Source organism: Leptosomus discolor, chromosome 3 (genome assembly GCF_034619465.1).
Source record: "Leptosomus discolor isolate bLepDis1 chromosome 3, bLepDis1.hap2, whole genome shotgun sequence".
Taxonomy (NCBI): domain Eukaryota; kingdom Metazoa; phylum Chordata; class Aves; order Leptosomiformes; family Leptosomidae; genus Leptosomus; species Leptosomus discolor.
This window is the reverse complement of record NC_141393.1, coordinates 71,419,864-71,434,821: the sequence shown is the minus strand read 5'-3', so window position 1 is coordinate 71,434,821 and position 14,958 is coordinate 71,419,864. Positions and strand designations below refer to the sequence as shown.

The 14,958-nt window shown below is 49.1% G+C and overlaps 1 protein-coding gene across 4 annotated transcripts in view; it reads right to left on the bottom strand.

Annotated features, from left to right (window-relative positions):
• Positions 1–459: 459 nt before the first annotated feature.
• The window catches only part of PACS2 (phosphofurin acidic cluster sorting protein 2), a 78,155-nt gene continuing 63,656 nt past the window's right edge, over positions 460–14,958 (bottom strand). For all 4 annotated transcript variants that reach the window (XM_086462535.1, XM_086462533.1, XM_086462534.1 and 1 more), the window contains 6 exons: positions 11,945–11,987; positions 8,207–8,249; positions 6,855–6,990; positions 3,340–3,566; positions 1,589–1,702; positions 460–606 (listed from right to left, as the gene is read on the bottom strand). In XM_086462535.1, coding sequence (XP_086318661.1) covers positions 488–606; positions 1,589–1,702; positions 3,340–3,566; positions 6,855–6,990; positions 8,207–8,249; positions 11,945–11,987 — 682 coding nt within the window. In that variant the 3' untranslated portion in view covers positions 460–487. The remainder of the gene's footprint in view (positions 607–1,588; positions 1,703–3,339; positions 3,567–6,854; positions 6,991–8,206; positions 8,250–11,944; positions 11,988–14,958) is intronic.

Below are 14,958 nucleotides of genomic sequence, written 5' to 3'. Positions count from 1 at the left end.
TCTCTTACCCTTTGGCAGCAGGAAGAAAGACTGGCCATCTTTTTTTCCTAGAAATACAGAGGGAGGGGGCCAAATGCACCACAACGCACATGACAGCAAAATCCGTTCAAGCTGATCCACGGCTCCCCCAGCCCACTCACACCAATGAGGTCTCAGGTTAATAAGCAGTGCAGTTATTCAGCTATCTGCTTGTAAGTGGTAGGTGTTCTCGGGCAGGTTGCCTGCTCCTGCCAACTCCCCCACGACTTCATGTTGTCAGCATATCTATATTTAAGACTGGGTTTTTTTGCCTTTGTTTAAAGGGGTTTCCTTCCCTTGTAGTAAACTTAAGAGTTAATAGAAAAAAGTAATTCAAAAGTAATCCAAGCACATCTGTAATTAATTCTGCAGGAGAGGGCAGAGCGACGCGAGTCAGAGTTGGCACGCAATTCCTGGCTCCTGGTGTGCAGTTCCCGGGATGGACAGAAGGTCCCTCCACTGAGCACGGCTAGAAGTTAGATTTGGAGTGTCCAAATACGCAGATGGGAAAGTGCTTGACATGAGAGGACCACTGTGCTGCCAGCTGAAAGAACTTGACGTCGTTCCACTCCACCCCATCGATCAGGACTGCAGGGGAGGGTAAAAAGAGAGGAGAGTTAGAAAACACCGAGTGGAAGTGGACAACCTGAAACAGCTTTGCTAGAAACCTCCCTGCAGTCGGCAGAGGGAGGCCTGGCCACGCTCTCCGCTCAGGGTGTGTGCTGCTCTGCCTGGCCACCCCACCACTGTAAACAGCTGCACACGCTGGGAAGGAAGGCTCTAGAACAGACCAAGTTTAGGGAGAACGGCTCAGATTGCTGTTGTACATCACTCATTGACACTGGAGCTCCCCAGACCGCCGATTTCAGCGTCACCTGATCCGATTTCTCCAATTTCCTAAACATACGCCATTTTCTTTTTTGGGCAAACACACTCTTACAGAGTTGGGCATCAGTCTCTCCTCACTGGCACTCTTAACCAGGAGATCCGTGTCTCCTAAAGAGGTGACACATTCTGTGACCACCCCTCACACTCACCAGTCTCACAGGGACTGGACCAAGATTAAGGAGGCGACTTATGCAGATCTCTCTGTGGTGGGGATTATCAGCTGAATAGGTTACAGGGGTAACTTATTGATACACAGCTCCACTGACAGCCTCTTTGGGTCTGTCTGCAACGTGCACATTCGGCTCCCGCTGTGGTGTGCCTTTGTGCCAGAGTCCTGCCTAGAGGAGCAGCCACACTCTCACCACTCTCCACCATCACTTGCATCAGACGTGCAAGAGAAACAGAAAATGACACGGAGGGGAATGGAGCCTGGCCCAGCCCTTGTCCTCATCCAGGGCACCAATTCAGAGGAGTTCCTAGGTAAGGGAGGATTTTCTCACATCCCAGACCTATTAAAGCATTCCCCCATGCTGGACACATCTAAGCCCGTTCCCCAGGAACACCCCCATTACATTGGCTCCAGGGCATGGGGCAGGACACCAGGTGAGCCCTTTGCCTGGAGAACAACGCCAGCAGCTGAGCCTCACCCCAGAGTCCAACGGGATGCACGTGCTGCACTTACCACGCAGCATGTTCTGCTGATGTTTCGCTGTGCAAATCAACCTGCTGATTCCTTCAATACACTGGCTCTTTGACTCAACCTCCTTGTCTTTTGTTTTCTTGGGCAAAAACATCACTGGAAGAAAACCAAACCAGCACACAGTGAATCTCTACCACTCACAGGAGCTGCACTGAGACTTGCTTGGCTTTTTGCATTTAAACATTCATGTCTGAAAATTCTAACTCTTTAACTTTCAAACTTCTAAAATCATCCCTGTTTGGCAGGAGTTTGACTCTGTCAGTGCTCAGCACCATCACCTACGCACATGGACACCTTGGCCCTGAGTGTCTCCACACGAAGCACTCCCAGCTCATAACCCAGGCTCCAGGGGGCACCTTCAGGGTAACCCCTGCTGCTCTGCTGGCACACCAGGGAAAACATCTGCACTGGATGTGCCGGGCGGCCGCACCACCTAGGGGGAGTCTCACACACTGCACACGGCTGCCCAGCAGCACTGCGCTCCAGCCTCCCACCTACCTGCAGGCAGGTCTGCTGCGCCTCATCGTGAGCGGCCCAACATGAGCTGTGCTACACAGGCACCGGGAGAGCAGGAGGGCCTACAAACCACGGGCAGTTGGTGGACACGGAAGGCACTAGGAGAGCTAAACCGGGTCAGGTTCCTTGAAAACTGTCCAAACGCATGAGTAAAGATGTACAGACTGGCTCCACGAAAGCTGGTGGTGTTGACCACCACTGCTCCAGGCTGGGCCATTTTCAGTGTCTCAGGATTGCTTTTCCCCTAGGATGCTGCTTAAAAAGAGTGTGGTCAGGGATAGGAGCTCTGGTATCAGCAGTGGCACAGCTATGTTGGCCCAGTAGTGACCTGGCTGCAGGGTTATGCACCCATGTCCTGGAGCACTTGTCTAGGAGGCTCTGTCAGCCTTCTCTCAGAGCCCCTCAAACCCCTGCTTCCACCAGGAATGACTCCCAAGCCCGCAGACGGGAAGATGTCATGAAGGACAGCTACTGGCAGTCGAATGTAAGTGCAGAACTACCTTTCTGCTTCATTCACTGCAGAGTCATTCTCAATTTCTAAAATGTTTCACATTACCGAGTCTGAGAGCAAATACTGACAACACTTAAAATGCCTTGTTTGTTGTCTGGCTGTGACAGTGGTATTTTAACACGAGGACACCACATCAAATCCAGCAAAATGTCTCTGCTGGGGCCGCAGCCATACACTGCAACATGATGGGATGCACACACGTCTGCCTCTGTCTGCCCCTCTGTCACATGGCAGAGGAGAGACCAGAGCACGGAGCTGTACAGGCTGAAGGGTCTGCCCTGACTCTGGTGGTCAGGGCACAAGCTGCCTCTTACCTAATCCAACACCCCAAACCAGCACCAGCGGGCTCACAAGGAACACAGGGAAGCTGTCCAGAGCAGTGTACCGCCTCACTTTCTGCAGAGTCACCCAAAAATGTCCTTGCTCTGTCCCTACCTTTGCTCTTTCGGGCTATACCATCTCAGCTGCTCAGCTATAAGAGTGAACACATCCCCTTTTTTTACAGCACAAAGAGGAACCACCCTTTCAAACTCTATCACCTTATGCAGTCAGTTCTCCCCTACAGACAGACTAGGATTTTGGGGATAAAAATATGACTAAGGGGCTGTAATGCAGGATTGACAAGTTGGGCAACCCTGGAGCAGCACAACAGGGAGAGCAGCATTGCATTCTCGGCCTCTGGCAACAGTAAATGTGTCCACCTTACCTTTCTTGTTCTTCTCTTTTGTCACGACGGTCATGGACATTGTTGGAGTGGTGGCAATCTCACCGCTGGCAGGTAACCTGCTGACCTGGAGGGACCGGAAAGTGCATTTCAGTGTGTTTTTGGTAGTAGAGGGGTCCTTCTTCTCCGGGTCTCTCTTTCTGTCCATGGGCGGAGCTGCAATCCAGTAATCCACCTGCAGGCCCATCAACTCAGCACCTAGACTCTGGCTGGAAAACATGAGAAGAAGGTGATTTCTGTGCAGTACTCCACAGAGTTTCCCCCATCTGTGTTTTTTCAGAGTGGGTGCTGCTCCTGACCAGATGGTCAGAGGACAAGCACCTAGCTCTTTGCAAAATCAGACAGCAATGTTTCACAGTGAGACCCGATAATCACAAAAGCACAGGAAGTCATCACTGAGTGACGCAGACTGGGCCACATTACATGGCGGCATCGGCTTGGCAGCACAGAGCCGCAATGAGCTGAGACAAGCTGACTGGCTGCGCAGCGACAGGGACGAGCAGTGGGGAAGGGGGCAGACAAGCAGTTTGTTAACGTGATGCTGGGTTCAGTGACCCACCCAGCAAAGGCAAGCCCTGACATGGCCCAGATCACTTCCAGCCTTTGAATGGAGAAGAGAGGCTGTAAGCACCTTGCTGCTGCCTCCTGAGCACTGATGAGTGAATGACTCTGGCCAGGCGCAGCACTGCCAAAATCAGCTCTGAACTGGGGCGAACAAAGAGCTGGCAGGTCCCTAAACATTCAGCGCTCAGTTCCCTGTCACCCTGACTTGCTTCCATCTCTTATGTTCATGAGCTCTTTCTGTCACCAGCTGCTTCCCTTCTGCTCCACCAGGTCACAGAGGATCTCTGCTCTCCCCAGGTCTCTGTAACAGAGTTGGCACTGGGCGATCTGCCCCACAGCCCTGCTGCGTGCTGGGGAATTCCAGCGCTAGGAAAATTCTCTGTCAGTCCTGTGGTGTTTGCTAAACAACGGCAGATTTCAGGACATGATCTGCTGTTGAAAACTTCCATGCATTGTGTGGTAACAGATGTGCATCGTGAAAACACACTGCCAGCCTTTCTCGAGCCAAAAAAGGGAAGATGAGCAGCCTGGGAAATTCCACCCCTTGCCTGCCCCTGCCTCTTGCTAGCTAAGCCTGAGTGGAGCAAGGGTTTATCATTCAGCAGATCTATGGCTGACAGCCTATACATGATGAGAGTGTGTCAAATAATATACAAGTACTCGACAAAAAACCCCTAACTTATCTACCAGTCTGTGTCCCCTGTCTGAGAAATGGCAATTGTTAAGGAAGATGAATCTGTGATCTTGAATTAAATATGCATCCCTCTACACCATCTAACAAGAAACTCCCAAGGTAAGACAAGGACATTCCGTTGTTAATATCCTCTCAGCAAATAATTTTGTTTTCTTCATTTATATTATTATTATTTCAGCCATTTATTCATCTGAAAGCCAGACTGCAAAGCAGAGTTCATCTTTGATCACCAAAACCAAGTTTTGGGTTCTCAGGGCAATTTCAGAAGTGACATTCTTTAAGGATGATGTTTTGGAGATACGGTCTTGGATTTTAAGGCTCCTTTGCGTCACATTTCTCATCTCGGTTGTAAAGGCAAAGCATCCTAAAGTTCACTATGCCCAGGCAGGATTTTCTGTTTCATTCCCAGTCAAACATGTGGCTTAATCTTGCAGTCTGGGTCACTCTCCATCCCCTGTGCTGTCACATACAGATCAGTGGAGATGGAACAATGTTGAACCTAAACTTCCTCATTTCTTGATGATTTTACCACACAGCATGAAATGAAAAAGTACCGGATTCCTAGAGCCAGGGTGTCAACCTCAGATATCTCACGTACACGGCTCAGAACTTTAATAGCCTACACTCTTGTGGGTACAGGTTCTGAAACCACTTCCACCCATATAGAGCTCACACATGAGAAGTCAGCTCTGCTCTCCAGAGCCTGCACAGCCCCCAGCTCTCTGCACTGCGAGCCAGCTGCTGCTGGCACCAGCCTGTGGCAGACAGGACACAGGGGGCCAACAGGAGGGACTCGGGGAACTGGGCCTTCTGGCACAGGCTAACGACCACTAACACCACCCAGTTGCTGGGCACCTGCTAAACTGGGACTTCCACATTTCCATTTCCTCTTGTTAAAAGGGAACTCTCAAGCCAGTTTAAGTCGTCAGAGGTTAAAGGGACCTTTCCTGCCCAATCCAAAGAGCCCTGTGAGGACCTTTATGTCTCCCAACAAGGACAGTGGGAGATGCTGATAAGGGAGACCATGTGAACCCAGTCTCTAACTGCAGAGCACTCCCTTGGACTTACCCAGCCTGACAGTCACAGGATTAGGGATGTTAGAGGGGACATCCCTGAATCATATTTTAGTAGCCATTAATGGATCTGCTGTCCGTGAATTTGCCTAACCCCTCTTTGATCTGCTGATCCTGCTGCATTAGTCCCTTCCTTTCTCACTTTTAACTGATGTCTTGCCAGCGTCACCACGTGTCCCCAGGTCTTGTACCACAGGTTTGGTGAACAACAGTTCTATATTCAATAAACCCACCACCACTGTGATTTTGCAAAACTTGAGTGGCTTACCTCGTTTCCCTCCTCCCCCAAATCACAGAGTCCAGGTGCTTCTAGTCTCCCCTTACAAGGCTGCTGCTCTGTCCCCTTGATCTTGTTAACTCCCCTGAACCTTTAACTTCAGCATGTGCTTCTGGGCACCAGAACACCACATGAAGCATTACACAGCTACGCCAACGTTTTGTGCAGCAACAAAACGAGAGTCCTGGCCAGGGCAATTCTTTACTGGCAGTTTTCTACATCTTTCCTCCCTTCACCCCTAAAAATTTCAGCTAAGCTAGAGCTTCACATTGCCAACAGGTGCTGTCTCCTTGCTGTTCTGATATGCTTTCAGGCCCACGCATGAACGGGAACTGCAATTCCACTATGCCACCTTACAACTGTCAGCTCTCCCCTCACAGAGAAGAAGACTGCTCCTTCCACAGAGTCACTCTGACCTTACACTCACTTGGTCCTTAAAAACCATAAGAATCATGAGGGATTAGGCTAGCACCTACGTGTATTAGGGTCAGTATTTTCTTTGGCTACATATCTCTCCAAGAGAAAATACCAGCAGATGGAGAACACAAACCTTCCCAAACAGGTGCCACAATGGCTCATCAGAATCAAGGTTTCTGCCAGACAACCAGAAACAAGGCTGCCCCTCCTAGTTCAAATGTGTCTGCCCTTGAGAACTGCAGCCTTCCCATTGGGTGCAAGATCCCCTCTGTCCTCCCCAGCTCATTGTCGGCCAGCAAGGACACAGTGACTCCAGAGGCAAAAGAGGTGAAATGGAAAGGTGACAACTTCAAGTGTTTGTTAGGAGGAAGAAAGCAGAGCTATGGGTTTTCCTTTACAGAAGTTCTCCTCTCTCACGTGTATGTCATATAAGACAGCCAAGGGAGCTGTAAGGAAACAAAACATGCTTTACCTTGAGGATGAGATGCTGCCTGTGACAGACGGTGAGGAAGGTGGTGTAGGGGAGGCTTCTTTCACAGCAGGAGACACAGAAGGTGGGGTAGAAGAAAGGACACTGGAGCTTGAGGGAGCTGCGTCATCGGAGTCACCTTGCAGAAAAGAAGTCAACCTGTTTGTCTGGGTTCGCCTCACAGCCCAGCGCATCCACGCTGGGATAGCTCAGTCTCTTTGCCCATGCTCCTGCTGCACAGGTTTTGTTCAGACTCAGTCCAGAGATCAGCTAGCCCATCAGTTCTGATTGCCTCCACATTTAAACCATGGGACTTTCGATGTTTGGGTAAGAGGCAGGCACAGACATTCACATTCCTCTGGGCTCCCCACCTGGCATTTGCTCTCCTAGGGTTTGCTCCCAGTTGATTTTAAGCCTCCTGCACAGTCAGAGCCCAGCCCATTGATCCCTGCTGCAGAATCTCCCCCTGCAACCACAGCAGGGCAGCACTGCTCAGAGACTCTTGGAGAATCCAGCACCTCTGGGCTGATCACACAGATCTCCCCATTCCCTCTGCTTTCACCCTCCACAACCAAGGCACATTTCCTTCATGCTGGCCCTTTAGGATAGCGGGAGCACTGTGGGAAAGAGTGACCCACAAAAGGGCTGCCTCCACACACAAACCTATGTGCAACCCAGGCCACAGGAATCTGGGTCTAACAGTGAACCAATATAAGAAGCAATCCCAACAGATGAGGAAAAAAAATATTGCTGACTAGTAGTGCGCATGAAGGAGGAGAAAGCAAGTTCACATCAACAAAATAGCACTACCCCATGTTCACACCTGTAAGCAGGCATTATTGTGTAAATCAGCTTTGCACTCCCCCCCTAAAAAAAATGGGTTTAAATTTATTGTTAGATTGGCAAACTGGTTGCTTATCCTGGAATTCCCAGTGTTAGGCACGTTTGAGACCGACTTTATTAGGCAATTGAGCCCAGGGTAGGGAGACAGGCATGAATTTCTGATGAACTGCCTCCCCAGTTCAAAGCAGGAACCCCAAATAACCACAGCAGTGAATCCACCCCACTGAGAACACACAAAAGAAAAATGGGTGTTTGCACATACAGGAGTGGAGCTTCCCCAGATGAGGACATGGGAACTTCAGCTGGCCTGAAGCTCCTTTTAAGTAACAAGAAAAACGGCTCCTTCAAAAGCCATGCCACTGGGAGTCAAGGCAGCAGAACTGGGAGCTAACAGAATCCAATTCCACTTTACAGAACTCCAAGACATCAGCAATGGACCAGTTTGTGAAGTCTATGAAGTCTGGCTCTCACCACCCCTACAGCCCAGAAAGCACACACAAAATGCTCATTACCTGATGTTGCAGAAGATTGTTCCACTATTCCAACCTTCACCACCTAGAGGGGGCAAAACAGAAGAGTTCTATGAAACAGGAGTCCCCTGAATTTCAGGAACCCCCAACCCAAGCTCATCCCTACAGCCCCCTTGGCACTGCCTGTGTAGTCAGAGTAAAATATGTTAAAAAGTGAAGTCTTCCAAGAGCCGGGCAGGTGCCAGCAGTGTCCAGCCAAGCAGTACCAGCTCACAACCCTCCCCTGACCTATACAAACGACAGCACAGACCCTATGGAGCAGTTACAGACCTGCACAGCTCTGAATAGCCCATCATCAGCCCGAAGCTATGGCAACTACAGTGCCTGTCAGCAACACTTGTGGGAATAGCCAGGGAAGAGAAAGGAGCACAAATATCTCTTTAGCATTGCTTTGATACACTTGCTAATTACAGACATACTGTTTCCATCTCACAAGTGCAGCCACTTCTAGGGTGCAGCATAGTTGGGGTTTGTTAGGAAACAAAAGCAAAGTACAGTTTCTGACCAGTTTCCTAGCTTCCAAACAAGGGAAGTGTCCAGCAAAGATAATAAAGCTCCTAGCAAAGCCTCTGGGTACAGACATGGATAAACCACCACATGGACAGGTCAGAACGATCCCCATCACACCATACTAAGGATACAAACGTGTTCCAATATGGCCAACCACCAGCTAGTACATTTAGGTTAATGATAAGGGCCACCGGCAATAATTTGCGGAACAGAGCATGCTACAAACACAAGCTCCCAAGAACATACTACGCCTAGAAACATAAGATGACCCTTGGTGATATAAAAGCAGGAACCTTCTGTGGTGATAATCTGCTATAGCGCACAGGGATCATTCCTCTTGACACTGCAGAGGAGACACCCTTCTTAAGGTCCTTAAGAAACTTGTATCCACAGCTAATGTCTACCCTATATAAACGTTGACAAATGGGAAAGAGCTGCAAAGAGACCTCAAGTCAATAAAACCTGCTTTAGAATGAGAAATGATGTTATGCAGTCTATTTAGTTTGAAAACAGAAGATTGCTGAGACATGACCATGTCTAGACCACATCTCTAGGGAGGGCATTTCTGTGCTATGGGATCAAGAAAAAGGACCTAATCATGAGAAGCAAAAAACTCTGCGCAGCTTGGAGCAGGGAAGTGAATGCTTAACACTAGATATTGGAGAGCTGTCAGGCTCTCTGGTGGAGTCTCTGTTAGCTCCAGTCTTGGAATCAGCAGTGTGTGCAGAGGCTCCCTGAGAGGGCACTGGCTTGGGAGGAGGAGGCTGCAGCTCGGTTTGGCCAGTCTCCAAAGGGCAACAAAACAGTCTCTGGAGTCCAGCAGCCATTTGTGCTGTATGTGTTAAACACCAAGAGGATGTTTCACAGCCTGCAACTAGCTGTGAGCAAGAGGAGGTGAGGCAGAAGGGTTAGGGGAAGAAAAAGCAACACAGAAAATTGCCTACAGCCACCTTGATCTGCAAGCCAGACAGGAAATCTCTTCTGGCCTTTTCCCCCTTGCTGGCCGACTGAAGATGCTTGAGTTCAGACACATGGGAGGAAGACACGGTTAAACACTTTCCCTTCCCTCCACTCAGGGAGGCGCTTGAGACTACTGCAGTCCCAACAAGGCCTCCAGCCAGGAACCCTGCAGCAGCCAGCCTCCTTTCCTTTCAGGAAGCAGGCGCATCCTGTTAACTCTCCTGGCAACCAGCTGGCGTCCATGCAGATCCACATCCAACTCTGGCTTTTGCACCCGACTGGCCCCTTGTGAGGCTCCGCTCCCACCACTTCAGAGCCCAGCTGAGCAGCGTGGCACTGCCCTGCTCGCTTCTGGGTCAAAGACCGCACAACCCAGCTGTAGGACATCAGTTTTTGCATCCTAAAAGCCAACAGAGTCCAGCCAATGTCAGGAATTGCAAACACAAACGTCCTCCTTGGCCAACAGCTCCAAGCAGGCTGCAGCTGACGGAAAGAGCTTCAGTATTCATGTTCAGCCTCAGACTTTGTGAGACACCTGCAATTGGCCTTTCAGAGTCTTTTCAGATGTGTCTCATGGGGAATTACGGTGTCAGAAACACTTCAGCAGCAAGAATAAGCAGCACTGATTTGACCCTCATCACCAACCGACACAGGAAGTCAGTCCGTGTTCTCAAGGCAAGATTTTTGGGGGGTTGGCAGTGTTATGCACAGAACAGAGCTGTTCACTCTTCCCACTTTCAGACAATCAAATCCAGACTGGAAACACACTGGTAACCTCAGGACAATGATCATTTTAGAGCAACTGGACAAACACTCTGAGCCCCATTTGCTTGCACGTAGCACTGAACAAAGTCAGCCCCAAAGAAAAGCTTTGCAGAGCTTAGAAGCTACAGTGAGATGAGTCCAGGAGCTTCCAAGTCCTTCTGGCCTTTTCATGTTATTGAGAAAGGGGAAACAGCTGTTTTATAACAATGGTTCTTCATCAGCAATCACAGTTCATGGGAGGGACAAGATCACAGCAAAGCTCATCAACAGGGGACAAATTGGGAAGATCTCTGCTTTTGCAGAAGACATCTTTCCTTCAAACAAAAATAGATTGTCATCTCAGGAACACTCCAGAGAGAGACTCTCACTCTGAAGAGACACCAGAGTGAAAGCAGGGTCAGTCTGAGGGCAAGAGAGACTAAGCTCTTTAAATGCCTTGGGATTTCAGATTAGGTCTGATGCACTGACAGGGATACCAACGGGAATGCACACAAGTCAGCTTAACATAGAGAAGGCAGAACAAGACAGCCAGCACACAAGAAAGAGAAGCTACAAGAGAGCAGCAAAAACTGTGAAGAGGACATCCAGTAGCTGAAGAGCAGTCAGGGGATATCCTTTCGGCTGCAGGTCAATGACTTTAGCCCTAAAACTTAATGAACTGAAGAGTATATTCAAATAAGGGGAGGGAAGCTAGAAAAGGCAAAGTACACAGTGCACAAAACACACTGACAGAACCACAAACACACCCCTGCCTAGACACTCCGCACTTGGCCACCTCAGCTGGGAACATTTAAAGATAAGGACAGGAGGAAAAGCCAGGGACTACTACCCCAAATACCTACTCACACAATAAAATGCATTAAATAGCTACTGCCCCAGACTCAAACTTAACAGTGGTATAAATTATCTCCCTGGTGGGATGTACTCTCCACTTCCCAGGAGTGGATGGGATATTTAGAGGACTGGAGACCATTCATGACAAGCACGCAGAGGCTGACACTGGAAGAGCAAATTTGGCCAAATCAATCACCCAGGGCCTGGGCACAGCAACCCTGAGATCAGGTTTCCAGGAACACACCACCTTCCTCTGCATGTGGCCCAGCAGCAATTCTCCACCAACTAGGTGCTTTGGTCTGCAGCAAAGACAGTCTGTGAATCAGAGCACTTCAGCATCACACTTTCCTCTCTGTATTGAATGAACAAGGCAATAGCAAGCCTATGGTGCCTGCTTCAGTGCTGGCAGACATGTAGCACAGAGCTGCCCAGAGCCAGCTGCCTGGAAAGTAAAATACACCTGGTAGTTTGTTGAGGGATCTTAGAGATTTCCTTACCAGGCATTCACATCCAACCATCAGATGCTGATGTTGACACTCTACCTTAAAGCGCCCAGTGCTCCTCCATAGTCTACCCCAGACACCAGGTAAATTTGAGTTAACCCTTGTGGACATATTCTAGCTGGTTTGAGACAGCATAACTAACACTCACCCCAACAAAGGGAATGAACTTCTGTGAAGATTCTTCATCAGGGCTAAAGGCAAAGAGAAAAGAGTTGTTAACAGTTTGCTTCCACGCCGGGCACAATACTCACTTTATATGTCGCATTCAAGCATGCAGCAGGGACGGACAGTATGCAAGCGCCAGTCCAATGTCTCCTCTCAAGGCCCCCTGCCAGCACGCTAAGAATCTGCACGGGTGGGGAGGAGCACGCAGCTTACGGTGCATCTCTCAAGGGAAAGGTCTCTTCCTCCCTCCCTCACGCTTGACAGAGAAACATGCTTTAATGGCATGGCAGTCATTACAGACACACGACCTCCTACTGCAAGGAAATGGATCTGTGCCACAACAACACGGAGGACTGTGCGTTACTTACTAGTACCTGAAGCGCTCTGCACGCATGGCCTTCACGCGTCCCACCTTTGGAGTCACGTGCCATACCTTGCATATCCCAGCATCGCTAAAGCAGTTAGCCTGCCACGGGGTTACAAGCCGTGACACGTGGTTATTTGTGTAGCACTAGCAAGTACGTACACACACACACACGCGCGCACTCACGCACACAGATACACGTTCCCTGCCACTGGGAGCCTGCAGTCCTTTAGACAGGCACGCTAGAGAGGGGCACCGGACCACACTGGGTAGATCAGGACACCAACTCAAGAACAGAAAACAGGTAAACCAGACTGAATAAAACGCAAACCATGTCCCAGAAACGGCTGAAGAAAACACTACGCACACTTTGAAAGCAGGAAGGCATCAGCCCCTCCTTCTCCGGCCCTGCCCAGGATTCAGAAGCCAAAGGGTGAAGAAGGGCCAGCAACAAAGGCCACAGTCAAACCTAACAGGAATTAGGGAGAAGCTCAAAGACAAGAGGGCAAAGACCTGAGTGAGGGGGAAGGCAGGCTGGGAGGGCCTGCACAGCCACTGCTTCCTTCAAGGGCAACAGAGATGACGATGGATCCACAGGGTGAGAAGAGGACTGCAGAAACACATCAGTGTGTTCGGAGGAATTACAGTTCAGCAGTGGAAGTGACTGCACAGGCAAGACACACAAAGTTTCTCAGTGGCCAAGTACAGGAAACAAGTAGGAAGCAGACAAACACCAACATTTCTCATGTTTCTCTTCTTTTTTTTTTTTTTTTTTCTCCCCCTCCTCAGTGCTCAGAGAAAAACCATCCAGCATTGCCTTCACCCAGAATATTGCAGAGTGCAGCACAAATACTCCAGGAAAGCAGGTATTTCTGTGCTGTTTCCAGCACAGATCAGAAATGCACCAAGTGCACAAAGGTTGCCAACCAGTGCATGATTAGCACAGGCTGGACAGTTTCCTCTAAGTGCTATAGAAAGAGCAGCACAGAACAAGCGAACACTACCCAGCCAGAGCTCCCTCTTGGTCCAAAGCACAGTGTGCTTTTGCAAATTGCCTCCTTCTTCGGCTCAGCTCTGCTTCCTCACCTCTAAGGCAAAGCTGGGGGCTTTGCTCCCTTCCTACCTCACAACCCCAGGCACTGCACCTTCAATCTTCCCCCAAAGCACATGACAGAATGATGCTGTGTTGGAAGCCCAAAAGGTCACATCTTTCCAAACACAGCTGCAGGTCCCCCAGCAAATAAATCTCCTATGAACATCACATTTCCAGCTCCAGATTTGTAATGGGAAATGAGAAACCCAGAGAGCTGTTGGGTGAAGCACAGAACAGAGGCTCAGCTTTCTTCTCATTTCTTCAGCTCCATGGGCTGAGAAGCAGGCAGAAGCGAGTCCCACTGACCAAGTTAGGGAAGCACAACAGTCACCTAGTCATCTCTCAGCTACTAGATGGCTTTGTTCTGAGCTCTCAAAAAATAAACCATGCCCAATTCCAGCAGAAAACTACTTCTTACTTCCCCTGGGAGCTCAGACTCCCACTGAGGACAGCTCAGGGGCAATTCTGAAATAAATCGTTTGCTTCAGTCACCATTGTCACAGCTCACAATGATGCACAGACTGTTCCTGAACCAATCCAGCTGGATTTCTGCTCGGCTAGTCTAGTCCTGTCATACATCCTCTTGGGAACTCCGATCTTGCACATGTGCTTCTGAAAGTGCAGCTTATGAAAACAGCTGCTCTTCACATAGATGAAAGATGAGATGATCGTGCTTGTTCTCCAATTCCTCTTTCATGCTCTTTCCTGATTCTTGTCCTTCAGGATCCCAAAATATTAATCCAGAATCCGTTCACCTTGGTCACAGTCTCTTCTATTCCTCCTACCACAGCCCTGCAACTAAAATATCCCCTGTCCCTGGAAAGGCAGCTCCCCCTCATTACCTAGGCTGCACAGATTCCCAGGCTGCAGAGGGTTTCTGAAAGCCCTGGTATCTCAGCTATAACTTAAAGCCAGACCTGACTCTGGTTTGTGATTTTTAACAGTGTTACTGATACTTCACCTCTGTAATTACAGGGGCTGAAAAAACCCCCACATTCTGGGGGAAAACAAAAAACAAACCTATGCAGAGAGGCTACAAAGAAATTATTTACCTTGAACGGGGAGCTGTCTAACTACTATTTTGCTTGGGCAAAATCCATCCACCTGCAATCGGTCCTTCAAAGGCAAACTGTCCAGAAATGGGCTTACAGGCTCCCACCCTACTCCAAGAAATTAATTCAGATTGAACAAAGACACATAGCCAGATTTATATATTTTCGGACTCTTAGAAAGGAGAAGCAGCCACATCACCAGGAGTCACCCACCTGAGAAAGGGAAGGAATACTGTCTCTCGCTTCTGGGTTGAAGTACAAACTAAGCTGCAAAGCACTCAGATATTAAAGTAAGAGGGACTGAATAATCACTTAGAGCCATCATGACGGATATTAGCCTTTTAGTAAGATTTAATTTAAAATTTAAGCAACCCAAAACAGACTCAAATAAAGCCAAACACCTGTGATTTCCTAGCAGGACTGTCTCAGGCACTACCTTTATTCCAGACAAGTCCTGCAGGGGGGGCAACAGGAAAGAGGGGATCTAT